The 26420-nt window shown below is 44.9% G+C and overlaps 4 protein-coding genes across 6 annotated transcripts; all 4 read left to right on the top strand.

Moving 5' to 3' along the window:
* Nucleotides 1-346: 346 nt before the first annotated feature.
* Nucleotides 347-4479, top strand: mboat7 (membrane bound O-acyltransferase domain containing 7). 2 transcript variants are annotated; one of them, XM_085919435.1, is made up of 9 exons: nucleotides 347-451; nucleotides 943-1025; nucleotides 1132-1261; nucleotides 1409-1535; nucleotides 1606-1762; nucleotides 2309-2504; nucleotides 2603-2755; nucleotides 2843-3019; nucleotides 3107-4479. In XM_085919435.1, exons 2-9 carry the CDS (start codon nucleotides 950-952, stop codon nucleotides 3495-3497), a joined length of 1407 nt encoding a protein of 468 aa, XP_085775561.1. In that variant the 5' UTR covers nucleotides 347-451; nucleotides 943-949; the 3' UTR covers nucleotides 3498-4479. The 2 variants fall into 2 exon arrangements, with proteins under 2 accessions (XP_085775561.1, XP_085775560.1); XM_085919434.1 differs by having other exon boundaries at nucleotides 373-455.
* Nucleotides 4480-4843: 364 nt separating this feature from the next.
* tmc4 (transmembrane channel-like 4) lies at nucleotides 4844-8729 on the top strand. Its single transcript, XM_085918778.1, has 16 exons — nucleotides 4844-4982; nucleotides 5049-5262; nucleotides 5353-5504; nucleotides 5603-5752; nucleotides 5825-5910; nucleotides 6235-6380; nucleotides 6438-6585; nucleotides 6776-6934; nucleotides 7013-7170; nucleotides 7254-7374; nucleotides 7440-7537; nucleotides 7605-7788; nucleotides 7916-8046; nucleotides 8113-8268; nucleotides 8353-8431; nucleotides 8523-8729. The coding sequence occupies exons 1-16, from the start codon at nucleotides 4937-4939 to the stop codon at nucleotides 8604-8606; spliced, it is 2112 nt and encodes a 703-aa protein (XP_085774904.1). The 5' UTR covers nucleotides 4844-4936; the 3' UTR covers nucleotides 8607-8729.
* Nucleotides 8730-8910: 181 nt separating this feature from the next.
* On the top strand, nucleotides 8911-10774 carry leng1 (leukocyte receptor cluster (LRC) member 1). The gene is made up of 5 exons (XM_085919480.1): nucleotides 8911-9003; nucleotides 9196-9371; nucleotides 9623-9805; nucleotides 9921-10228; nucleotides 10315-10774. The coding sequence occupies exons 2-5, from the start codon at nucleotides 9240-9242 to the stop codon at nucleotides 10532-10534; spliced, it is 843 nt and encodes a 280-aa protein (XP_085775606.1). The 5' UTR covers nucleotides 8911-9003; nucleotides 9196-9239; the 3' UTR covers nucleotides 10535-10774.
* Nucleotides 10775-12575: 1801 nt separating this feature from the next.
* Nucleotides 12576-24940, top strand: lmtk3 (lemur tyrosine kinase 3). 2 transcript variants are annotated; one of them, XM_085918754.1, is made up of 18 exons: nucleotides 12576-12697; nucleotides 14428-14561; nucleotides 14811-14955; nucleotides 15020-15093; nucleotides 15158-15276; nucleotides 15407-15494; nucleotides 15649-15797; nucleotides 15962-16046; nucleotides 16273-16394; nucleotides 16603-16752; nucleotides 16907-20714; nucleotides 20775-21440; nucleotides 21537-22307; nucleotides 22387-22538; nucleotides 22604-22731; nucleotides 22844-23163; nucleotides 23231-23310; nucleotides 23923-24940. In XM_085918754.1, exons 1-18 carry the CDS (start codon nucleotides 12607-12609, stop codon nucleotides 24032-24034), a joined length of 7194 nt encoding a protein of 2397 aa, XP_085774880.1. In that variant the 5' UTR covers nucleotides 12576-12606; the 3' UTR covers nucleotides 24035-24940. The 2 variants fall into 2 exon arrangements, with proteins under 2 accessions (XP_085774880.1, XP_085774879.1); XM_085918753.1 differs by having other exon boundaries at nucleotides 16907-22307; nucleotides 23231-23306; nucleotides 23913-24940.
* The last annotated feature ends 1480 nt before the right edge of the window (nucleotides 24941-26420 follow it).

Genomic DNA, 26420 nt, shown 5'->3' with positions numbered 1-26420 from the left:
AATTCAGGCAATAATGCAGGGGTTCTCAACTGGTTTTGGCCAAGGGAACCACCATTATAACCAAGAAGCTACTGGTGAACGATTTTATTTTGCACCAAAGAACAGACCTATATAGATTTTCCACGGGGAGGGAGGAACATGTTCAAATTTGCTACAGAAAAAGTCAGTTGGCTGTTCACAAAATTAGCTGGGAAATCAAGTCTAAATAATAAATATTTATTTTTAAAAACGTTACAATTCTTTGCGGACCACTGAGTGAAATTCCCTGCAATGATGGATGGATACGTTTCCTCCTGTGATGGTACAGCCCGCCGCCAATGCAAAATGGCCGCGTCCAATCATGTCCTTTAACGTCACGAAACCAGAAGTAATTCCCCTGTCAGTGGAAACTTGTTGTGAATGGCAAAGCAGGGCTTGGTTCGTCTCCATTTAAACACCAGTCCTCTTCCGCGTAAGTATGTTGGCTTTGTGTCGCAGACGCTTATGTAAACCAATTACGCTAATTTATTGAACTACTTTAAATGTCATCCAGTATCGCACTGTGTGCATTGAGGAACTGCTTATCCCGACCGGTTGCCAACTTTCACTTTTAAACACGTTCGCTCCGCTTCATTGATTTGGCTGGACTGTTTTGTGTTTTTCTGTGAAAGGATTTTAAAATCGTTATCATTAATCTAACCCCAGTCCAGGCTACATTGACTGTCGGCGTAAAAAAATGACGCGCAAGTCCGTATAATAAAGATGGTCAATCAAATGCATTCAAAGGTTGAAGACATCCTGGCTACTAAAACGCCCACATATTGATTTAAAACCTAAAAATTGATATGCACACATCTTAATTTTTTTTTCATGTGCAACATTACTGCTTGTCTGAAGCAAATATTTCCTCGTATATCCAAATCACTAAAACCAAAAATAACGACTGTCAACATTTTCTTTCAGAGCAACAATGTCTCCCGATGAGCTGGTGTACTTGGGAGTCCTCGCAGCCTCCATCCCGCTTGGATTCCTTTTCCGTTATCTCAGTGAGTGTCTTTTTGAGTCCGACCAATATTTTGGACAGTTTTAATCTGTATCTGTATGTCACTTGATGGGATTGGAGCTCTTGATGATGTCATATTTCGGTATCAGGTCCTCCCTTAAAGCAGGGGGCTGCTATGCTCCTGGGTCTCTCCATTACGATCGCTACCTGTCAAGTGCACACACTCCACTCTTTGGTGACGGTGATTGGAACCTGGATTATTATCAAGAGCAACTGGAGGTAGTTTTTTAATATGATTATTATTACAGTGGAATCTTGTTTTTTTTCTTCCCAAGTAAAGGAGCATCCTCAATAGAATATTTGAGAAGAGACATTTCAAAAATTTAGCGTGTTCTATACTGAGTCCGTTCTCCTCTGTGTATAAAGGCTCGCTCCTGCCTTGAGTCTCACCTGGACCTTTTTATACCTCCTCTTCTTCCGGTTGGTCACATGGTTTGGTTTGCCTGCGCCGACACCTTTTGCCAACGCCGTCCAGTTGCTTCTCACGCTCAAGGTATACAATTGTTTGAAAACCATAATCCAAACGGATGTTTTGACACTTTCTGCACTCCGATACGAATCAGATGGTGAGCCTAGCCAACGAGGTGTACGGCTTCCACGTGGAGAAAAAGAAGGAAGTGAGTTCCTTCAGCAGGTCTTCGGCGGTTGGTCGTCTATCTCGGGAACCGTCCCTGTATGACATCATGTCGTACAGCTACTGTTATGTGGGTGTCATGACAGGTGAGTCAGGAAGAAGAAGTTGTGTCGCTTGTAAGAGGAAATGTGGAAACGTGAGCATGTTATGTTGTCCGTCCTGTTGAAATGACTTTCTTTTGCATGACTCTTAACCGATTTCTCTCTTTGTCTCACTCTGCTACTTATCCAACATCGTGTGAGTTCATATACGTCTAACTAGTTTTGTTAAATAGTATCACTAGTACTAATGTGTCGGGCTGAACAATTCATCAAATAGACATCGCAACATAGCAATATGAAATTTCAAAAGCTGCAAATTGGAGGCCACATCTGCTTAGCGAAAGCTCTAAAAGCAGTTGGGATAAAAAAAAAAAAAACTAGTTTGTGGCTTGGTTGAATTTGACCTCACTTTTATTGTACAAAATGGTTCAGCCCTACTAATCTAGCTCTTTGCTATTCTTGTGCTCTTCCCACATGAATCCAATGTCATCTTCTCCATTTGTGTATTTTGTCCTCTGTCCACATTTCTGTCTGTCCTTGTCCTCTCATTCCCGTCTTTTTCCGTGCTTCCCATTATCTTCCCTCCAAAAGGCCCGTTCTTTCGCTTCCAAACTTACACCGACTGGCTGGAGCAGCCCAAACCGCTGGCTCTGCCCGGCTGGGAGCCGTGCCTGCAGCGACTGAAGCTGGTGCCCGTCTTCGGTGTGCTCTTCCTGGCCGTCAACTCCGCCTTCCCACTGGCTTACGTCCGCACCGACGAGTTCCTGGATCATAATTTCTTTTTCAGGTGACCTCAAATGACCAACTTGTCACTTTATGTGGATTTTGCGGTTTCAACCTAAAGAACCCTAACCCAATTTTTCTTCTCTTTCACCCTCACGTCAGGTTCTTCTACATGATAGTGGTGTTCTTCGTGTTCAGGATGCGTTTCTATGCCGCGTGGTGCGGCGCAGAGGCCGGTTGCATAAGCGCCGGTCTTGGCTGCTATCCAGAACGGGCTCAGTGCAAACCAGGCGGGGGACCCACCGTCAGCTACAGGTAACCGAAAGTGGATCACCCACACTTGACCTTTGAAAGAACGTTTGCATCCGAGTACACGAGAAATCTGAAAAATCTTTTTCAAAGCCCCGAGTCGCTGGCTGAAGAGACGTACGACTTTAAAACCATCCAGAACATCGACTGCTACAACACGGATTTCTGCGTGAAGGTCCGGCACGGCATGCGTTACTGGAATATGACTGTGCAGTGGTGGCTGCATCACTACATCTACCCCAACGCCCCCTTCAAGTCCTACACGCTCAGGTGAGGGAACAAAAGGCTCCATTTTTGGCTTCAAGCAACTAAAAAGCATCAAACTGAACATAAATAAAAACGGGATTCTGTCCTTAGGGCGGGCTGGACCATGTTCATTAGCGCCTACTGGCACGGTCTACACGCCGGATACTACCTGTCCTTCCTCACCATCCCGCTATGCATCGCCGCCGAGTCGGCCATGGAGGCGTCGGTGCGAACCCGACTGGGCCCGCGCGGTCAGAGCGTCTTCGACTGGGTCCACTGGTTCCTGAAGATGCGAGCTTACGATTACATGTGCATGGGCTTCGTGCTGCTCAAAGCCTCCGACACCATCGCCTACTGGTCGTCCATCTACTTCGCCATGCACTTGCTGGCCGTCGGTTGTATAATTGTGGGCCGGGCTCTCGGGGGAAGCAGGAGAGCAGACAAGAAGACAGACGCTGAGAAGTCAAAAATGAACGGCGATAAGAATGACAAACATGACTGAGTGAAATATGGCTTGACTGAGCTGGAGTTTCATTTCGGTGGTGCCCCGAGATACAAGTGAGCCATTGTACGAGTTTATTAAGATACGAGGTGACGTTGAACTCGGACTCAATCCATTTCAAAGGAAGCAGTGGTTCCATCAAAGAAGGGTTCAAGCTGTTTATTGCCATTCCCTGTTGAACTAAACGTGAAACAAAGAGAATTACATCACATCACTTTGAATGATCATAAAATCAATTATCTGTCAATATTAGCTCTTTTAAAAGCGGCTGATTTGAACGCATTTCCACCGTTGTAAGATTTTATTCATACTTGAGAAAGCACTGTACAACAGTTCTGTCTGTAATTTATATATTTTATTGTTACAAGTTTTAAGGGACCAAAAAAAAAAAATATTCATTAGATTTTTTTTAATTACTTGATTATATAATTTTAATTTGCCAAATATCAGAATATGCCTAAAAAAAATTCCATAATGGTTAGTCAGGCCCTAATTATTACTGAGTCCGTTTTGAAACTTTTTTTGTGTCTGTATTAAACTGCCTCCATGTGGTCGTAGCAGAAGAAGCACAATCTCCATCAGAACTGCATGAAAATGAAAATCAAAAGGTCTGTAAATATCTAAGGGTCCAAGTCATCCGCACCTCTCCTCACTGAACATCTTTTTTTTTTTTTTGATAACCGAATCTTCCAGTCTGTTAACTTGTGTGTTTTTCTTGCTGCGGCACTTCCACTACGAGTCACGTATGTTACCTGTCATTCATATTGCTTACAATGGTTCATATGGACACATATACATTACACTGCCTTGACAAATGTCTTTTTATGCGCCGTTGGTTGAACACTCTGAACTGCACCTGCCTGTTATCACTCAATAGTTTTTTTCTTCCCGTGTACAAAAATGTGATTTTTATTCAGTTACTGTCGATACTTTCTAGTCAAGCATACAGTGGAAATAAAAAGTCTTCACACCCCTGGAATAATGCCAGTTTTTTGTAATATTTCAATTTCCAGAAGTCATTCTCCCTTAATTAATTAATTCTATTTTGCAGGTAATGTAAATGATGTACATTTAGAAAAAAATCTTCACCACAAAAAAAGTGGTATTTAAATTGGGGTGTGTTGACTTTTTATACCCACTGTATGTTGTACACAATATGTTCCCGAAATGCTTTACATATATATATTTTTTTGTACAGGCACAATTTCCCTCTAAGTTCAATTGAGTATTACTACTTATTAAATAAAATGAATGGGAAGAATTGTGCCTTTTAGTTGTGGGTCAGAAAGGGTTAACCATAGCACACAATAGAAAACAAGGAAGTGCGTCCACCTGCAAAAGAGTAAAGTCCATCACAGGAGGTGAGAGAGATTCCAGGAAATACACGTCTTCCCCAAGACAAGCGCTGATTTTGACTTTTTTAACAGAACTTATGAGGAATGGACCCTCGGCGACAAGGCTCAAATGACAATGACTACACTGAAGGTGTGTTGTTATTTATTTTTATTATTATTATTCATGATTATCTTACCTGCTTTCATTGTCTTGCAGTCCGCGATTACTTCTATACAAATGGCCAAGAGTCGCTGAGATTAAGACGGCCTTCATCTCAAGGGTCCAATCGGAACTACCCTCACTTCAAGTGGAACCCAGCAGGCACAGAAGAAGAAGAGGAGGATGAAGTGGATGGATACACGGAATCGAGCGAGGAGCCTCGGGAGATCCATACCATCCCTCTGCCCATGGCGCTGAAAAGGGCTGTGAGGTCAGAGACTGTATTTTCATTTCAAAAAAATATTTGATATTTGCCACACAAATCAAATGTAATAATAAAATAATGTTTAATTACATGCAGGCAGGTGCAGAAAATGCAGGTGCCCGTACTTTCCTCCAGGATGACATCTTGGAAACAAAGAAAGCGCAAAACCCTCAAGAAAATCAAAAACAACGCCAGAGAGTTCCTAAACTTCTTTATGCTTTGGAGGAAGTCTTTGCAACAAATTGGAGGCACCAATTCATTTTTTAAAATTTATCCTGTTCCTACATTCCAAAAATTTCACTTTTCAAAATCTTTTTATTTCATGGTAAAATTTTATCCCCCCCAGGAAACTTTGGCGGCGGTGTCCAGTCTTATTTCCTGTTCCTGCGTTTTCTGGTGGTACTCAATTTTGTCTCTTTCTTACTGATCGCTGGGTTCGTCTTCATCCCCAGCATCGTCTTCAGATCTCTCGACAGCAGCTCTGCTAACAACACTGGTAACCAGTCTTTGTGTTGAGTTGCCAAGTGAGTTTTGCTAAGGCTTTGCACTGCATCCGTGTGTTTTGCAGGGCCCGAGGAATGCATGAAATACGATCCCAATCCTCAAGTCATGGTGGCGTTCTATAATTACATCCTTGACTTCCTTTCGGGAACGGTGAGAGTCTCAAATGACCCCACGCAACCCGTTGACCTGAGAACATAAGCAGTCTAATCGCAATTTAATCACACTTATTGTGTTCACTTCATTTGCGTTTCCCAATTATTTAATTATTATAAAATATTTTGTGCCCCTCCCCACAAACTCTCTGCTGCAACTATAAATAGTAACATTTGTCTATAAAATTGTTAAGTAGACTTCTACAATAACAATAAGAGCGCCACTGCCACCTACTGTAGTGGATGTGCAAATACACCTTATTTTAGTATAAGCAGAAAAAAACACAGATGTGACTTAATGAGCTTTCCTCCACTTGTTCAGGGTTTCATGGAGTATTCGTACCTGTTTTATGGCTACTACAACAACACTCTGGTGGGTGACAACAACTTCTCCTACAACATCCCGCTGGCCTACCTCTTCACCGCCGTCTTCTACTTAGCATTTTGCCTCATCTGCATCTTGGCCCGGTAGGTCGCAAAAACCGACTTTTTGAACGTTACGTTTCCTCATGATTTCTCACGCAGGATGGGGACAGCAGCTCGGGTTGCCGTGGCGACGGGAGGTGGCGTCGTGGGCAACTACAGCATGATTGTGTTCACGGGCTGGGACTACGGGTGCCTGGGAGACCGAGCCACCAAGCTGAAGCAGAAGAACATCCACTACCGGCTCCAGGTCAGAGCGGAACACTCGGACCACCTTTTGGATTGAGTTGAAATATTAAATATTCTGATTAAAAAAAAAAAAGATTATGTCATGTATTATTTAAAAAATAATAAATAATGTAGCCTAATTATAATAAAAATAATTTATTTAACATAGGGTTTGGTTTGTGAAATTTGGACTTTGTCTTTGATCCACTCAGGTAGATCTGGAAGAGCAACTTATGGAGCAGAAAGCAGCCGCTCTGACCTTCTGTCAAAAACTAATCTTGTACTCCCTTCGCATCTTCATGGCCTTTGTTGCTTTGGGGCTCATCGGGGCAGCCTGCTTCGGCATCTTCGCGGCTACGGTTTTCAGTCAGGTAAACATTCGTGATTGGCGTATTTGCAACTTGAGTAAATGTCAGAGGTGTAATTGGTGTTTGAACTCACCCTCATAGGGCAAGAGTGGTCAGAGTGGGATTCTGGGTTTGATTTTTGAGTATCTGCCTTCCATTGTGATCACCGCTGGTAACTTCCTGGTGCCGTTAATCTGTGACCAGATCGCACTACTTGAGCGATACCCGCCCAGCACCACAGTCATACTGGCCCTCTTGAGGTTCAAGCAGCACGTTTTTCATATGGGAGAGAGAGTCATGGATATAAAAACAGTTTTCTGTTATTGCATTCTGTCACATTCAGGGCAGTGTTCTTGCGCTTGGTAAGTTTGGGAGTTCTGCTGTTCACCCTGTGGGGTCAGATCACATGCCAGGTGGACACGAACAAGTGTGACGTGTGCCAGTACAACCACGAGGAGTACCCGGTAAGTGTGCACAAACAAAATACCATGTAACAATCTAAAAAATTGTTTTTTCCTGTTTGTCTCAGTGCTGGGAAACACGAATTGGTCAGGAAATGTACAAGTTGACACTTTTTGACCTCATTGTTACCATCGCCATACTCGCCTTGGTCGAGTTTCCACGCAGGTATGGAAATACCGTCTTTTTTTTTGGGTGGGGGGGAATCCTGTAGTCTTATGTTTGTGATTATCAGGATGCTGGTGGACAACTGGTCCAACAAGCTGACTCGGTGGGTGGGTCGGCAGGAGTTTGTGGTGTCGGCCAACGTGCTGGGCCTGGTGTACGGCCAGACAGTGGTCTGGACGGGGGCTCTTTTCTGCCCCCTGCTGCCTGTTATCAATACAGCCAAGTTTGTCATCCTCTTCTACTGCAAGAAGGTAACCTGCTTTATTCATCTATGGAAACCATTTGAGCATTTGTTCCAACTAGTGAGGGAAAATATGAATATCAGGTGAAGGTTCTAAAACCATTCCATATTGGTCAAGCTCCAACCTATGCCCTCAGGTTACACTGTTCAACAACTGTCGGCCCGCCCACAAGACTTTCCGCTCCACCACCTCCACGTTCGTCTTCCTGGTGGTGCTGCTCTTCGGATGGGGCATGGCCACTCTGGTTATGATCTACAGTGTGGCTGAGTGAGTAGTGGCCTTGGCTAGCTATGTATTATGGATGTTGTTGAAGATCCATGTTTGGTTCTTCAGGATCCGACCATCTATGGGCTGCGGCCCCTTCCGCATCTTCCCTTACACGTGGGCCATCGTTCCGATGTCTTTCGACCGCCTCTCGGGAGTCACGCAGGAATTTCTCTTCTTCATTGGTTCCCAGGCCTTCTCCATCCCTCTGTTTGCCTTGTCTTGGTCAGCTCCAATAGCACCCAGCTCACCTCTGACCCTTATGGGGAAAACCAGTATCGTAATTATTTTTTGTTTTCTCCCCAACAGCGTAGTGATGGGTTATTTCATAGCCCTGGCTGCTGTTTATGGAAAAAGTGTTACTTTGCTCAGAGCTCAACTCAAACAGGTACAATGTAGTCATTCTGCATTTTTATCTTCATCATTGTCTTTTTTTATCTTCTTTACATGTTGTCCTTTTACTGTTTTTTTCCTCACAGGAGGGCCGTGACAAGCAGTTCTTGGTGAAACAGATCGAAAATCTGAGTCGTCAACTTCAGATACCGACACGAGACTTTGCGTGACAAACCTTTCTCCATTGCACTCTTTTATTGCTGTTAGTCTATTTATGATATGTTATCATGATAAACCCTAATAAACATTATTTACAGACACAATGAACCAGATAATAAAACAAGATATACAAAAAAAATCAACATTTAAAAACAGACTCATTGTTTTTCTTTCATATGTGTGTCAGTTAGAGTGTTTATGACTGTGCTGAGTTAAAGAAATTTATGTGTCATTTTGTTATTTTGTACATACGTATTTGCGTCATTTAAGTACGTCATGGTTGATAATAATAAATTCAAGGACACACAGCGGCATCTAGTGTTCAAATGGTGTTATTGCAATGACGTTTCATGTTTACTTCCGGTGTAGTTTTCCGGTGGCTAGCCAGCGACAGCAACTATCTCCCGGGTAAGTTACTTCCACGACGTCTACTGTTATGTTTTTGAATCCCTTTAACAATCACTAATTTATTCGACCAGTACACCAAGCTTAAGATATCAAGGATATCCCTCATGGCTTTCCTCTTATAACGGAAGTGTATATTGTAGTTTAGGTATTAATTGACACTCCCCTTTGACTTGCGAATTTTTTCCATCACAGTCGAAGCCTGCTTAGCAAGCTAACCAGCCTCCTTCGGAGTAATCATGAACATTCTCCCCAAGAAGAGCTGGCACGTTCGCAACAAGGACAACGTCGCCAAAGTGAGGAGAGATGAAGCTCAGGCAGCCGCGGAGGAGCTAGAGGCCAAGCGGAGAGTGGACCGAGCCGAGCAAGAGGTGACTTATCGAGACACACACACTAACTAGCACGCCACCATAGTTGCTACTGTATGTAAGTGTAAACTAGTATGCGTGGTGGGTGGACAACATAAATGCAAACACACCACAACCCAAGGCTTTGTTGGGGTTGTGCACCAAGAAAAGGTCCAGGACCATTTGACCTCCACAACTGACAGAGATCTGTACTCTGCTCAATGCTGGCACCATTCGCTACGATTAAACACAGTGTTGTTTCTCACACACTTCAGGCACGCACTGAGTTTCTGCGAAAGAAAGCCCGAGCAGCTCTCCAGTTGGAAGCAGGAGGAAGCCGGGAGGTGAAATTTGAGGAACAGAATGGAGCTTTGGAGCACCTCAACCTCTTCCCCCTTGAGGGATCTGTGGAGAACAAAGACAATGAGGAGTATATCAAAGAAAAAAAAGAGGAGAAGGTACTACTGTGTTAAATATTTGGTAGCTGCAGTCGAGTTAAACTGTACGACCCTGTCTTTAGGACAGCATCAAATGAGACATTTTAATGGCCAATGATATTCTTCCTTCTTCCAGGAGAAGCAGGAACGCGCCATCGGCTTACTGGTGTCTCTCGGGCCCCAGCCAGGCACCGAGGTCACACCGTGGTACATGAAAAGTGGTCAGGAGAAGGAAGAGGAGAAAAAAGAAAAGGAGAAGCAGAGCGAGATGAGGAACGACAAGGGGAAGGAGTTAACCGAAGAGGAGCGGGAGAAGAAGGATCGACGGCTGAAGGACAGTTTGGACCCGTTGAAGGAGATGAAGAAAGCGATGGGCGAGACGGTCACCAAGACACACAAGAGCAAGAAGAAAGACAGAGGGGAGAAGAGAAGCAGCGGGGAAAGGTAATGAAGCTGATTAAAAAGAATATTGCAATTAGTTTATTTCTCAATGGCCCAGTCGATAAGGTTCGCTTGCCTTGTCTCGCCAGTTCAATAGAGCGACTCCGAACGGAGCGTTTGCAGCGTGAGGCGGAGGAGCGGCGGCGGGCCCAAGAGCTGCTCGCTCAGCGTAACGGGAAGAACAAGGAAGCGGGAAGGGACGTCAACGAGCGGGATCGGCCCTACAACAACGCCTACTTCCCAGAGCTGGCACGCAAGCGGCAACGGCGCGACAGAGACAGCTGGAGAGACGAAATCCTCAAGTTATGAACTCTTTGGTTATCACACACTGAGTGTTATGTCAATATTTTCTTTAGGAGAACAAGAAGTGTCAGGGGAGGTGTGGTTAACTCAGTGCCAGCGCAGTTGAAATAGATGTTTCACGTCTGTACTCGTCAATGGCAGTGAATGAGTTAACTGTTGTTTACTTTTTTATTTATTTATGAACATCAGTACAAATTAAAACCCACAACAATAAATATAATTGTGCTGAATTTATACTTGTCAAAAGTGAACATTGTCATCTTTGCAAAGGCAGAATTGAGTGTGGTCGGTTGCTCACATTTCTTTTTTTTACATAAAACATTCAGATTTTAAACAAAGTGAAGATATTCCTTGGTCAGAATGTTCTCAATTTATCGCTCTATTGTTTTCATGCATTTTGAAACAATTCGTTTCAATCTAAGTATTGGAATGTATATAATTAATCTTCTAATAATAATAATATGATACTGTATGTTATTACATTTTTATTAGTGCAATGCAGCCATAAAATGGGATGACGTCAGTTAGCGTCCCAAAAGGCTAACGCAAATGGTAATAGTGGTGAAAAAAAGGAAGAAGGTGATGATTTCCTTACAAGTAAAACAAGAAATCACAAGAAAACATGAGCGCGGAGTGTATGAGAGTAATCTTGCGAAACAATATGGCAGTAAAAACGTGTCAACAATTTTGACCATCATTAAGCACCGATCAAGCCTTCCAAGGGATCACCATCATCTCTCAACGTTTGGATAAAGAATAAGGAGATTGCTGATGATCACTGAAACCATCATATGTGAGAAGGCCAGCGCCAAATATTGTCTTATGGTTAACGTTATGCAAGTTGGAAAAAAAAAGCTATGTTTGTAGTTTATATACGATACATATCAGTAAATCACGGAACTTATGTGTCTGTGTCTTTAAGGTACAGTGACAATAAAAATCCCTTTTAGTGATTATTTATTTTTACATCTCTGATAATGGATTTGTTTTATTGCTCTGCAGTATTTATTAAGGAATTATCATTTTTGCAGCGAGGCAATGGGTTCCATTTTTAAAGTCTTATATACCCGGCCGGGGTTTGAACCCACAACCTTTCAGTCTTAGGATGGACACTCTACTACTAGCCCACTGGGCTGGTAATTAACATGGTTTCCTACGGGAGTATTTGACCCAACATAGGACGATTTCAACATACCAAGTAGGTCCCGAAACAAATTAAATTCCTATGTAGAGGTTTGACTTTTTGTTGTTGTTTTTTGTGTGGTTGGGTTTGGGCCACCATACATTTATTTTAACTTTTAAAAATAATCGTTACAAGTCAATTTTTTCCTCATAATCAACAATTTTACACAGAAAAGTACTTTCATTGAGTATGCAATTAGGTGTAGGGTTTTCTAATGCGACGTAGCCAGAAATGTTTATTTATGTTACTTTCTGCAGTGATATTTAATTTTTACATAAATCCCGTTCATAACTTATCCTTTACCATTTATTTTGATGCTCCGGCAATTATCATAACACGCGGGTGCGTCTTGTGGGCGTGACCAAATAATATTTATATTTATTTATATTATTATATAGTTAATTGGCACCTTTAGGATTTTTTATTATTTTTATCGAAATTCATTAGTACGATTAATGTATGCAGTATGAGTGAGAAAATAAACTCTAGTACATAAATCCATAAGCACTCGGCGGGAGCCATGACTGCGCTCCGTGCGGTTGTGACGTCATCCGGCGGAAGATGTGGATATATTTTTGGGAGGTGTGTGTGCGTGTGTGTGAAGGGGGGGTGCATAAGTAAAAGAGAACAGGAGAAGGAGGAGGTGGGGTGACTGTGGTTGGATGTTGTCATGTATGAGCAGCCTGAGGATGCACAATAGCGGGTCGAGATCACCGAGCTGAATTGCGGATTAGAAGCGGAGGAGGGGGCGAGGAAGGCGCTTTTATCCCACCACCACCACCAAAAAAAAAAGAAAAAGAAAAAAAAAAGAAGGACAGGGGGAGAGGCAGAAGGAAAGGAAGAAAACAGCCCGGGACCGGAGGACACCGATGCTGTTATTGTTGTGGCGGCGACGATGCGGCCCCACTGCTGGCTGATGGTGGCTCTGGCGGGGGTCATGTCGTACATCAGCCCGGAGAGAGCGCTCGGAGCCCCGCAGAGGGAAGGTGAGTTCAGTCGGTGGAGGGAATGACGGAAGGAGGGGGTTGAATTGAATAGCTGTCAGTGAGGCTGGAGAAAAGGAGAGGAAGAGAAGGGAAGGAGGAGGGGGGGGAGGGAAGGAGGGGGTTCGTTATTATGCTTTATTATCAACGTGGCCGTGAGATAATGCCAATGATTATTGCAGCAGGAGAATGGTGCATGCATGCGGTGATGCAAATAAAACACAATCATGGAGGGGGGGCAATGTTGGGCCTCACATCGATGGCAACAAAAAAAAAAAAAAAAGACACTCGGATTATCAGGCTTTAGAGCAATGCTGGCTAGCGTCTATTTTCATGAATTCATACCCCCCCCCCACGCCCCTTCAAGATTTGGCAGAGTTGTGCAATATGTGCACGTCTTTGTGTTGTTTTGAGGAGACACTGCTGGGGCCTAATGGAAAAGGCCCCGTGTTTGGTTCGGTTCGTTTCTTTTTCTATCTACTGAGTAATATGGACTCAGCTATTGTTTATGATGCTTGTGTACATTCTGCACTGCAGTGGGAGGGGGGCATTGCTAATCATGCTAAAAAATGAGGAAAGCATGGAGTGTGATTTAGCTTCCCGCAAAATAATCTCTGATTTATTTTCCCAATGTGACGTCTGCCACTTCTTTCCAACTAAGCAGGTTGTCGTCAGGGCTTCGGCTGAAGGGGGCTGAACTTTGTATGAAAATCAGTCACACGCAACAAGCGTCTCTTGACGTGTCACACATTTAGCTCAACAACCGCACTCTGACACTATTTCTGGAGGATCATGCATTTTTTAAATGTACTCTGGAATTTATGCATGCAGTGTTGACAGTGAGATGACCTTGCCAGTGACTGTAGTCAGAAAAATGTACTACAGCGGTGGCGTTCGAAAAAAGCAACATCATTGAATAAAATGTTAACAATTCAACTGCATCGTCATTTCATGCTTCATTTCGACGGCCGTTGTGCTGCTCCTTCTGCCACCAGGGGGCAGTATAATGTATACATACTGAAGAAGACAGTCGCAACTGCTCGGGTGGAATTTGGTGGTAAACTCAGCAGTCCCTGAATATGATCGCGATCTACAGATGTGGCCATGAGGGTGTTTAACCATCCTGCCCCCTCCCCTGCCCCTTTTCTTTTCTACAGATGGGTCACTCCCCACAAACGACCACTTTGAGGTACAAATGTCCACATGTCCCGCCCCCTTCCTCTTTCTCTCTCTCACCTGACTAGTGAACCTTTACGTCATTTCTTTTATTCCAGTTTCTGACTCCCTTTTCTCTCTCCCCCGTTTAGCACCCCCCCCTTCCCCTCCCATCCTTTGCTTCTCAACTGTGAGTGGAATGCTGACACTTCCCTCTCCTCGTGCTTCTTGTCCTTATACTGGAATGAACAGCTTCTGCTTTTAAACTTCAATTCTTGATTCCAGTTTTTTTTTTTTCCCAACCTCGGACTTTCCTGCTTCCCACTTGACTTGAAAAAAAAAAAAATCCCCCCCGGTGCAAACTGTCCATTGGGGTTGACCTCAACCTACCGCTGTAGGACAACGCTCCAATGGCTAACTCCCCTTCCGAGACAAAAGAACCGTGTAACACGATTTCACACCTTTATGATTCCGCCAAGTCTTGTTTCTTCAACCCTCCTAAAAAACAACAACACAGAACTCAAGAAGTAATCGAACTGAAACTCCCCCTTTGCTTGGTGTCTGTGTGTTCCTTTCAGTTTCTCAGAGCAGGACGGCCTCGATGTCTCCTCCGCCTTACGTGGTCATCCTCATCTCCTGCTCGGGGCTGGTCTCCTTTGTACTGCTGCTCCTCACCTGTCTGTGCTGCAAGAGAGGAGGAGTCGGATTCAATGTAAGTAAATCCGGCCTCAGATGAGTAGATTCTGTGATATTGAGCAATAAATCACTTCACTACATCAAGATGAAAAAATATATCTTTTATTCATAGTCAAAATACTATGAATAATAATAATTACTTTATTGAATAAAATTATTTTTATTAACAATAATATTTATTATATAACAAAATTGTGCTGTTGTATTTGAATTGGCCTGAAAAAAATCATGTTAGTTCTTTTAGTAAATTTTTTTCTTCTGGTAGGAGTTTGACAATGCGGACGGGGAAGACTGCTCGGGGGGCTCCAGCCACATCCAAGAGGACAGCCTGTCGTCGTGCCCCTCCCTCCCGGAGGTCTACACTTTGCCCGTTAGGGAGAGGCCCAACTGCGCCGCGCTGCACGATGGAGGTAAGTCCCCCATCAGCCCTCTTTTATGTTTTTATGAGTTCTCATGTGACTTGCTCTTTCCCAGACTCCAAGTCTCAATGCTTCAAAAGACACGCTTTGAACTACCTGCAGGAAATTGGCAATGGCTGGTTTGGAAAAGTAAGACGTCGGCCTTTCAGATCACCTCCCGCTCGTTTTGTCATTCTAACTTGCTGTGTTTCAGGTGATCCTGGCCGAGGTGCTGTGCGACTGCAGCTCCTCGCAGGTGGTTGTGAAGGAGTTACGCGTCAGCGCCAGCCCGCTGGAGCAGAGGAAGTTCTTGGCCGAGTCGGAGCCGTACAGGTGAGCTTTCACTTGCGACGACCGCGCTTTTCCACGACTATTCACAAAACGTAAATGACTTTAATACCGCAGACCGATTTGACCTTTCACTTTTGTTTTGAACCAAAATCGGATTTGTGTCATCGTGCAGGAGTCTGAAACATCCCAACATCCTTCAGTGTTTGGGCCAATGCAGTGAAAGCATCCCTTTCCTCCTGGTCATGGAATTCTGTCAGCTGGTAAGTCATGACTGTTTTTATTATGAATTTATTATTTATTCTATTTATTTTAATTTATTATTAATTCCTGTGGCGTGCAAAAAAAAAATTCCAGCATGAGTGAGATATGCTCATTGGAATGATTTAAACCGCACTTCGTTTTGCGCACCGGCAGGGTGACCTGAAGCGATACCTGCGAGCCCAACGCAAGTCAGACGGGATGACGCCCGATCTTCCCACGCGGGATCTTTTGACTCTTCAGCGGATGGCCTTTGAGATCACGTCAGGCCTGCTGCACCTACACGAGAACAACTACATCCACAGGTTGGACTTGACGTCCAATCTTACTTTTGCAGTCAAGCCCCAGTTATACCTAGAAAATGATTTTTCGAATTTTACCGCTAGTAAAAAATAAACTTCTCCCATTGCAAAAGAGTTTGGGATGTATCCCGCGGGATAAATCGTTATAACGATCATGTTGTCTGCAGTGATCTGGCTTTAAGGAACTGCCTGCTGACCTCTGACCTCACTGTGAGGATAGGTGACTATGGCCTCTCACACAATCAATACAAGGTATGTTCAACTGGATTAATTTTTTTTCCATGAGAGTAATAGATCCATTTTACGCAAATAAATGTGAGGCACACTTTTCCTAGAGGGCGCCAGAGATGCACTACAGCTTGAAAAGACGTAAACACAGATGTCGTTCCACAATTGCACTTGATGGTCTTACTATAGAGGACAAATTCTAACGGCTTTCCATACCTGACTGTCAATGTACCTTCACATATGCGTGCAGGAGGACTATTACCTAACTCCAGACAAGCTTTGGATTCCTTTGCGATGGATTGCGCCAGAGCTCTTGGAAGAGTACAGAGGTTCTCTGATTGTCACTGACCAAACCAAGACCAGCAATGTGTGGTAAATCCACACACAAGAAATCATTGAACTCAGATAAGCGACTAACACTGTCAAAAAATAAAAACAGTTAGACTGTGCAGCATATTGCACTGTGCATGGTTGAATTCGACACACCGGATGGTGAAGGGCATCTTGAGCAGAGGTGACCATAATAAAAAATGGAATATTTGACATGACTAACCACCTTTCCGCAATGTCCTACTTGCAGGTCCCTGGGGGTGGTCATATGGGAGCTATTTGAGTTTGGCTCTCAGCCTCACAGGCACTTGAGTGACGAGGAGGTGCTGACGTTTGTCATCAGGGAGCGACAGATTACATTGGCCCAGCCGAGACTGAAACTCTCTCATGCAGATTACTGGTCAGTAGGCCTGTCCACACACATGTCATAGGGCCAGTGAATTTATTTATTTATTTATTTTATTTTATTTTTTTAATCTTATTTTTATTAATTTTTATTTATTTTTTATTTTTTTTATTTTTGCTTGATGAACTCTTTCCTTTCCTGTTCTCAGGTATGAGATCATGCAATCTTGCTGGCTACCTCCATCCCAGCGTCCATCGGTGGCCGAGGTATTCCTTCTCCTCTCCTCCCTCTTGGCCGCCGAGCGAGGATCAACGAGGGGAGGCGTCGGCGACGAGGATGAAGGGGAGTATGACGATGGGAGAAGGCGAAGAGGCGAGAGCGAGGAGTCTTTTGAAAGACGCTGGGACTTACTCCGCCCGCCAGCCTTCCAGGCAGCGGCGCACGAGCGGCAGAGAGAGCGCCAACGTGACAGAGAAGACCGACACAGCTCTTACCCCCTGCTGGACACCGTGGGGAACCGCGCCACGCATTCCTCATCTGAATTGGATGACATACTGACCGTGACAGAAACCAGCAAAGGGTTGAACTTTGAGTATTTTTGGGAGAAGGCCCACGCTAGGCGGGGCTACAAACCTCTTCCTCCTGCTCAACCCATTCCGACTGTGAACAACAACGCCCACCGGCAGTCCTTGGACACCCCCACTGTGGTCCCAGTGATCAGCGCACGCAGCCCCTCTCTCGCCAGCGAGTACTACATCCGACTGGAGGAGCACACACCCCAGGACAGGTCTCCGACTCTTAAAGGGAAGATCCAGCCGTCTTGCAGGTCAGACTCCATTTGTCCTGGAGACATGGAGCTTGTGGAAATCCGCAGTGGCATGCTGGGAAAAGAGCGGGTTCCCTATTGTTCCTCCGACAAGTGCGCGGGTGGAAAAGGCCTCCAGACCGTGCGATCAAGTGAGGTGAAACTTCAGGTTCCTAACACGGGCGTGGCTGAGTTCAGAGACTCTTCGAGCAGAGTGACTGATTTCTCAGTGATCAATTTAGGAGAAGATGAAGAAGAAGATAAGAGCCCGGACAAAAAAGCTTCCACAACGTGTCAAGCTCCAACCCTTCCTCCGAAACCTCGCTCGTTGTCTTTCTCAGCATCCAACCACCTTCACTCACGCCCCCTCCCCGCACCTCCACTTGGCTACAGAGGACTTGCTCATTACAACTTGAGTGGTAAAATTGAGACAGACCCCCTTCAGATGAACAGCTGCCCACCTTCTAGCTTTGGTCACCTGGGGCTCCATCGCTCTCGACAGACTTTGCCGCCGTCTCCGTCCCTCTCCCCTTCCCTCCCGCCATCCAGTCATCCCATTTATCCCCCAACTCAAATGTGTCCGCCGCCTCTCCCTCCTCACTCAAAGCAAAGAACTTGCCCAGGCTACAGTAGTGACTCTTATTCTCGATACTTGAACAGATCTACGAGAGACCCGCTGTCCTGTGACCTTTCCAATCGAGACACCAGACACACGATGCACAACTCCAAGGAGGCCTCTCACTCCCGTGCAAAAGACTTTGAATCCCCCATTCGCAGAGAAAACCCCTTGCGACCGATTTATCGCAATATACCTCGTCCTCAACCTGGGACCGACGGGCAGTCCTCATCCAGTCCCACTTACTCCGATGAGGACGATTCACCCATCATGTCTCCTGAGAAAACAAGCAGCGGCGTCTCCGTCACTCATTCGAGCCTGTCCGAGGACGCAGAACCGGCCCCTGGAGCCATTTTTTCCAGGGGAATGAAAAGGACCCAGTCACGCCTGGACACCATCTTGCCCGCAATTTGGAAGGAAGACGCAGAACTTCAAGCAAAACGTGTGGCCGCCGCCAAGAAATCCCCCATGCACCTGTTTCTGACAGAGATAGCAACCACGACAGAGTCGAGGGAGTGCAAGTCCGACTGTTCGTGGGAGGCTGGCCAGAAGGAGAGGAGAGATGCGGAGGGATCCGAAAATGTGTTGCCTAACAAAGGGATGCGCCGATCCCAGTCTCTAATCACAGAGTTGGGCTCAGCAGGACAGTCGTGGGCGTCGGAGAAACGCAACAGTAGCACGGCAACGGAGAAGAACTTGACAGCATCGTTCCAGGGAGATCTTTTTCTGACAGAGATCGATACAGATGCAGATCTAAATGGAGGGTCAGGAAGTGATCCGGTCAAATACCTCTACCCAGCCGGGTCTAGGTTGCGGCCATTTGACCGTGTCTCAGGCCTTCCCTCGTCCGCCGAAGCTGAAGAGACCTATTCTAAAGGAATAAGAAGGTCACGCTCCCTCCTCTCTGAACTCAGCACTGGCAAAGCAGAGAGTCAAACTCAGCAAACTGAGAAGGAGCCACAGAAAACAGAAATGACCAGAGAGGAATTCCTTAAGGAGATCCAGTCGGCAGAGACGTTCCTAACTGAAATCATATCGAGGCAAAACACGGCTACAAACAAGAAAGAAACTGATTCGTCTCCGACCCCTCTGTCACCTGAGTACGAGTCCATATGTATTGACCCAAATGCAGCCCAGACCATCCGCTTTCAATCGGAGAGCTCCATCCGTTCATCTAACAAAGGAAAGGATGAACCACAAACTGAAGCCATCTATGCCCAAGTTACTAAACGCGCTAAAAAGACTGAGATCAAAGTTTCTACCAGACCCGAGATCCCGATCCTTCACATTGGCTCAACCATAAAATCGGAGAACCTAGGAAGCGATCCGGATCGTCAGTCGGAAATGATGCCCAAAAATGGCCTACTGCACAATCAAGCACTTGGATGTCAGAAAGACGAAGAGAGTTCTGATGGACCTGCCTTACCTGCCAGAGGAGAGGATCAAGCCACAGGTCTCTCAGGGCTTTCACCCAAAGCTTGCAACAAAGACATCCCAGTGAACTCACTCATTACAGATCATAGTCCGAAGACTTCTTTCTTTGAGAATGGCGAGCTCACGAGGGATGAGGCATGGTCCAGCAGTCCGAAGAGAGAAGATCAAATCACAGTGTGCCACCTTGACAGTGAAAAGGAAGCTGTTACCCCTCCCACTCCAGATTGGGATGCGTCAGGTGACGTCTCCCTGGTCACCCCTACTGACTCGGTCCTGTCACCTCTGACGTCCAGCTCGGCGGACTGCCTCACTCCAAGCGACTCCTGGACGGGAGGGGGAGGTGGCGGATGGCGAGCTCTGTGCAACGAAACGCCCCATCGGGACTCGGCCTATTTCTCAGACAGCGAGTGGGAAGGTGACAGCACGAGCAGAAGGAGCAGCGAAGGACTTGTCGGCGGCAGGCATCGAGGGGGCGAGAGGGGGGCGCTCACTGGGATAGAGGAAAAAACAGAAACGGAAGAAGAGGGTGAGGGAGAACACAAGCACCTTTCAAAAAACAACATCCAGATATCAGAGAAGATGACATGTCAGAAAACACCTGAAAACGATTGCTCCCAATCCACCAACGCCGCAGAAATTCCAATCAAAAGGTTCGAGCCAAGGCAGCGAGATGATTCTGGTACTTTTGTGAACGGTCAGAAATCCTCCCAACTAATTGATGATGCCCCAAGCCAAGACTGTGCCGACTTTATTGATAAGTTGTTCTCCAAATTAGAAGACGCGCCACTCAAGAAGTTGACTTGCAGTGATGGTTTTACAAAACACCGACAGGATGATGTCATCGCTCATGTCGCGGACTTCAGACATATCGATTCTGAAGAGACAGATTTCAATCTACATGCCGACAGAGCCAAAGACTTCACAAGAATAGAAAACAATATCACAAGTCTCCATCACTGTGAAAATATGTCTACAGAATCCCCGTCATCGGTGGAGTTAATCGGAGATAAAGTAAGTGGTCTTACGATTGCCTCTTGGAGAGAACAAAGCGTTGAGAAAATAAACAAGCTGGCCGACCTGGAGCTGCACCATGCAGACCACAACCAGCTGGGCCTACGAGACCTTCACTGTTCAGACGGCTGCGAGGATCAGATGGTAAAGGTCAGGACGGAGACGGAGAAACAGCTGGCCGCTGCGGAGTTGAATAACGTCGTGAAAGAGAGTTCACCCCTGAGAGAAGCAAATAATCGGGTTAGCGGCGTCGCTAACGACGGTGAGGAGGTGAAGGACGATAAAAAGACCAACTGGCTCGACTGTCACCGTTCTTCGCAGTCAGCTGGATTGCTCGTTTGGCCCGATGAAAACGACCAGTGGGCCTCTCCAGAAAAGCGCTCTCCGGATCACGAGCTAAGCTCTGAACTGTTCCCCGGCCTCCAGCCCGAAGCGTGGGAGGTGGCCGAGCGTCTTGTCGTAGGTCGGGAGTTTTGGGAGGCGGAAGAAAATGACGAACTTGCAGGAAGCGAACCCCACCCGGGCGTGTTGATGAGCTGCGAGGACTCATGGAACGATGAAAGGCGGGGCTTCATCGAGAGTCTATCCGAGAAGGAACAGGAAGGGGCTCAGCAGGAGGTGACAGACATTCAACAGGTTGAAAATCGGGAGAACCTTGGAGAAGTCGACAGATTTGATGCATTGGGGGAAATGTCTGATCAAGTGGAGAATAATGAAATCCTGGATCAAGAGAACTCTAAGACAGGTGAGAAGCACAAGTCATTAGGCGTGGATATGGATGGAGATGATGAACATCTCACAGGGTCAGAGGAGAATCAGAATTTTAACACCTGGTCTCAGCATCAGCTTTGTGAATCATCACCATCAAGACAAAAAGTTGACAGCAACGCTGTTTTCGTCAACTCCTTCTCTCACACGTTGGAGAGTAAACGAGCCAAAATAACTATTTGCATCACCGAGGCCCCTCAAGAGAACTTCTCAGACCAAGAAAATCTTGACTCTGACTTATATGATGAGGCTGACAGAAGAGGCTCATGCAACTCTGAGTATCCCACAGAAGAAAGCAGAAGCATCGCAAAAGTCCAGGAGGAATTTGGAGACGTTGCTGATCCACAGGTGGACAACTTCAGCTCAGTGGACTTCCCCAGTCCGCCTCCGAGCATCGACCTTGACGTGCAGGATGATAAACTAGAGAGTTTAGATGACTCCTTTCCGAGTCCTCCACCGTCAGTTTCAGAGACCGACGACTTTCCTCTGAATTTGGATGACTTCAACACTAAGGGAGAGTTTCCTGAAACCGGTTCTAGTAAGACACTTCTTCAGGAACCGGCAAGCGCCACAGTCAATTCATCTGACAACTCCGAGACCGAAGGTCCGAATGATGCCGACCCATTAGAAGCGCCCGCCGAGAGCCTGCCGGAATCATTAATTTCCGAATGGAAAGACATGGATGAGGAAGCCTTGGAGGATTTTGAGAAACTGGAACAACTGTGTTGCATATCTGGTGACGAGGAAGCCACCTTGGGTGATATTTTCTTGGACAACATCCAGCTTTTGGAGTCCTTGAAGAAAACCCCCGACCAAGAAGGCCTCTGCGCTGAAGAGACCACAAAGGAGGTGGCTTTGGATGGGACTCCCGATGAGTCCGAGGACGACGTGGTGAGGTCATCGGAGCAAACTGCAGATGCTAAGGACCAGAGTTATCTCTCCAAGGTGACCACAAAAAATGGCCTCATGATGCAGGTCAGAAAACAGATCCTGTAAAAGCCAAACCTGTTCTCGATGTTGCTGAGCTTCAATTGTTTCAATGGTTTCGCCTCAGGTGTGTGAGGAACGGCTGCAGTTCTCCCTGAGTGAAAATGTGAAAACAAACGTGCTTTGGGGAGCGACAGTGAAGGACACCGTCACGCTTCGGCCCTGGGGGGAAGAAATGGCGGAGAGCGAGAGTGAGGAAGTCCAAAGCCAGGACGACAGGTATTGAGGTAACATGTCAGACGTTCTGAGATTGTCCAAATGACTTCTTGTTGTTGTTGTTGCAGTCGACCGGAGCGGGAAATTTGCCCCGAGCCCAACGCGGAGTGTGAGAAAACTGAAAGTGAGACGTTCACTGTGATTGAACAACCCGAAGTTAGCACACTGCAGTCTTCTGCAAACCAAGCAATCAAAGGTTCGTCTGTCGCTCCGGGTCGTGGTCTTCTGACACTGAAATGGGGGGGTTGCTCTAGTTCTGGTAGTGGTCCAACTAAAATAATGAAACCATTGTTGTTTTTTTGTGTTAGCAAAAGTCGCTCGTCTGTCTCTGACCCTCCCGCCGCTCGCCATGACTCTGCCCCTCAACACGACCGGCAAAGGAGGATTCGGCGGTCGGATCGGCAGACGGAGAGGCTTGCTCCCGGGAAGCGATCCCGAAGACGAGGAGGAAGATGAGGAGGAGGAGGAAAGCTGCCGCAGGGTCATCGTTGTCACGGAGACGGATGTGGACAAACGCGTAGGCCTGAGAAGCTTGCTCAAGTCGCCGAAGGAGCCGTTGGATAGGGCGAGGGACAGAGGGCGCAACGTGTCCTTTTTTGATGATGTCACCATTTATCTTTTTGATCAGGTGTGTTGTGCGTTTCGTTGATTATCCCTTTTTTTTTTTTTTTTATTGAGTTGTGTCCCTGTTACAGGAAACTCCAACCAATGCATTGAGCACTTCGGCGCCCACAAATCCATCTGCTGTGTCCGTCAAAAACACATTTCATGGTGAGCATTGTCGCCATTCTACTTGCAGCTCAAATTTGTGTCTTGCACTTGTGGTTGGAAGCAGGTTTTAGTCTCCACTTATCATCCTGACTCATCTCCGCCCACAAAAACGGAAAAGCCTCTCTTCCACTAGACTCCTCCTCGACGTGATTAATCCACTATAATTATCTGCCTCGATGACGTGACGTGCAAGCGAGCTGCTTGACAAAGCCTGCGTTCAACAATGCAAAGCGAAGTTGAGCTTTTCCACGCTATTTGCCTCCGCTGTCCATCTTGCATGCTAATGACTTATTTAACGCGTTTGCTCAAGCGTTCCTTTCAGTCACTACCCTGCAAGAACAAAACCAAAATTAGATGCTTTCATGAGAAGACAAACCTGTGCTGTTTTTGAACGATCTTATTTTTAACCATCGAAATATGTCGACTGTAATTTTGGTTGTCTGTGTTTCATGCATCAATACCAGCGTTAGAATATGCTCGAAGTCAAGAGGGTCTAAGATTTAGGCCTTGAATCCCAGTTTTGGTCTTCTGGCCTTAACCTAAGCTAAATTCTAGACTGGATAGAACTCAGAAGCCATCACATGTTGCTCTCTCTCACTCTACCAGGTTGCGGCAGCAAAAGCAAAGATTCCAAGCGCAAAGAGGCCAAAGTCCCTGTGGGCGGGGCCAACACAGTGACATCATCACGCTTCACCGTCAGCCCAGCCAAGGACCCTCACTCGGCGTGATGTCGCTTGAACCCATGGGAACATTTTAGAGACTCTGAGACTGAGCCGTTGAATCGACCCCAGCAACCAACCAGCCGTTCGCACAGAGGCTATTTTTCTACCGGATGGAAGAGGACGATCCAGTTTTGACCAGCCACACTGTTTACAGAGTTTATCGGAGCATCTTTGGATGGGGGAACCTGTGAAACGTTTTGACAGCTATGCAGTGGGAGCCTCGCTGTCGACCAGCTTCTCTTTTCTGCATCGTTACTCCCTCCCCCAACAGCGAGGGGAATGCTGTTTGTTTTTCTTCTTCTTGGACATTTGTACAAAACATCATCAAACAAAGTGAATACAATATCATTTTTTAGCTGTTTACTTTTAGGCATGAAAAATTCAAAGCAACCAATGTTTTTACTTTGTAGTTTGAGTTCCTAAAAAAAAATAGTCTCTTATTTTATTGCTATTTATTTTTCATGTTTGTAAGGCCAGACCATTCTTTATGCATTTATTTATTTATATTATTTATTTGATGCCGTAAGCATAGACTAATTTATAATTTGGAACAGAGTGCATCTAGGTTATACCTTCTGTAAGATCTTCATAACAAATAAAGCAAAATATTTTCCCAGACGTCTTAATTGCGCCAAAAAAGTATTTTGTATAATTTTACCTGTCAATATATTCCAATCTGTATGATAGTTTGTCCTGTAATATTTCATTTCCCTCAATGTCTGTATGTATTGTTTTAGCGGAGTTGTCATTCTTTTCAAGACAGTCAGTGTAGCTTAGCATGAAAAACTGAAAAAAAAAAAAAAAGCTTTTCATCAGTAAATATTTTCATTTTTGTCTGTGTATATGATGAATTTATTTTCTACAAATATCGGTCCATCATGCAGTCAAGGTTCATATAGTTTGTTTAGACTGTTTTAGTGTTCGTTTACCAACTGTATTGTTTTAAGGAATTCATTTCAAGGGATAATGTAAAAACAAAGGGGGAAAATAAAAATGACAAAATGCAGATTTTCATTTGAATGCTCTATGAATTGAATCAAAAATCAAATCTCATATGAAGTACAATTGTTTTGTTCACTGCGAAGTACACTAGTACATTCATTCATTCATTCATTCATTCATTCATTCATTTTCTGAACCGCTTAGTCCCCACGGGGGTCGCGGGCGTGCATGATTGATTTAGTTTTGGGTCATACATAAACATTCATATGCGGGAATCAAACACACGATTCAGCGACTCCCTTATACCCTGGTAAGTAATATCTTTTTTTTTTTTTTTTTTTATTGAAACAAGTTACAAAAAATGCATCATTCACAAAACGACAGTGAACTATGTCTATCATATGCACAAAAAGGCAAAAGAACAGAAGGAAAAAGGAAGAAAAAAGAGAGAGTATGTTTTCTGAGTCACTAGGGCACGGGTGTCAAACTCAAGGCCCGGGGGCCAAATACAGCCCGCCACATCATTTTATGTGGCCCGTGAAGACAAATTGTGCATCAAATTCGTGTCATTAATAGAATTGCAAATAGTCTTCACTTTTAATAATATCTTTTTTTTTTATATATATTTGACCAGTTTTTACTCGTCTGATTTGAAAACAAGTTGTCAGTTTGTTTTGTAGCTTTTACTGTATATAATATGAGGTGCTCATACATTTATTTGGGTTGACAGTCATAATGAAGCTATGACTACAATGTGGCCCGTGAAAAAAAAATGAGTTTGACACCCCTGCACTAGGGGGGCTTCAGGTTTCATCAATTATGTTTCTGCAGTTCTCAAGGGTTTGGGTTTCTTTGAATTCTTGATCGAAAGGATGTATTGTTTAAATGCATAATAAAATGCAATCTTTCCTGAGTACTTGAAACAATGAACATGAAATTTCAAAAGTAAAAACAGGAGGTGCATCACTTTTGATGTGGTTGTCCTTGTGTATACCAAATAGAATATCCTTCCAAAAAATAGTTTCCTAAATATTATTAACAACATAATCACACAGTTTCTGCCAAAAGACTTTCACAATGGGGCATTGCCTAAATAAATCTACTGCAGTTTCAGGACAGTCATGACAGTTTACATCAATTTTGGTTGACTCTTAATACAACATAGAAACACCAGAAGCAATGGCCCCAAAAACCTAAACAATCTTCTCCTGGGGTAACAGGAATGTTCTGTTTCTTGAGAAATTCTCTTTCTTAAAGAAGTCGCCCATCGTCATTGAAAAGTTGATCCATCCATTTGATATTGTTTTCAAAGCAGTATTGAAGGAATAGAGATTTGTGCTTGTCGAGAATATCCCTATTGATCCATTTAAAATATCTGTGAGGAGAAGTTATGCTCGTAGATGGGAGACCATGCGGGAAAAGCCTGGCGGTGAAATGCAGACATTTTAAT

The sequence above is a fragment of the Syngnathus leptorhynchus genome, chromosome 8 (assembly GCF_054491065.1).
Source record: "Syngnathus leptorhynchus isolate UIUO chromosome 8, UIUO_Slep, whole genome shotgun sequence".
NCBI lineage: Eukaryota > Metazoa > Chordata > Actinopteri > Syngnathiformes > Syngnathidae > Syngnathus > Syngnathus leptorhynchus.
The sequence above is the reverse complement of the archived record's forward strand: the minus strand, read 5'-3'. Positions and strand labels throughout refer to the sequence as shown.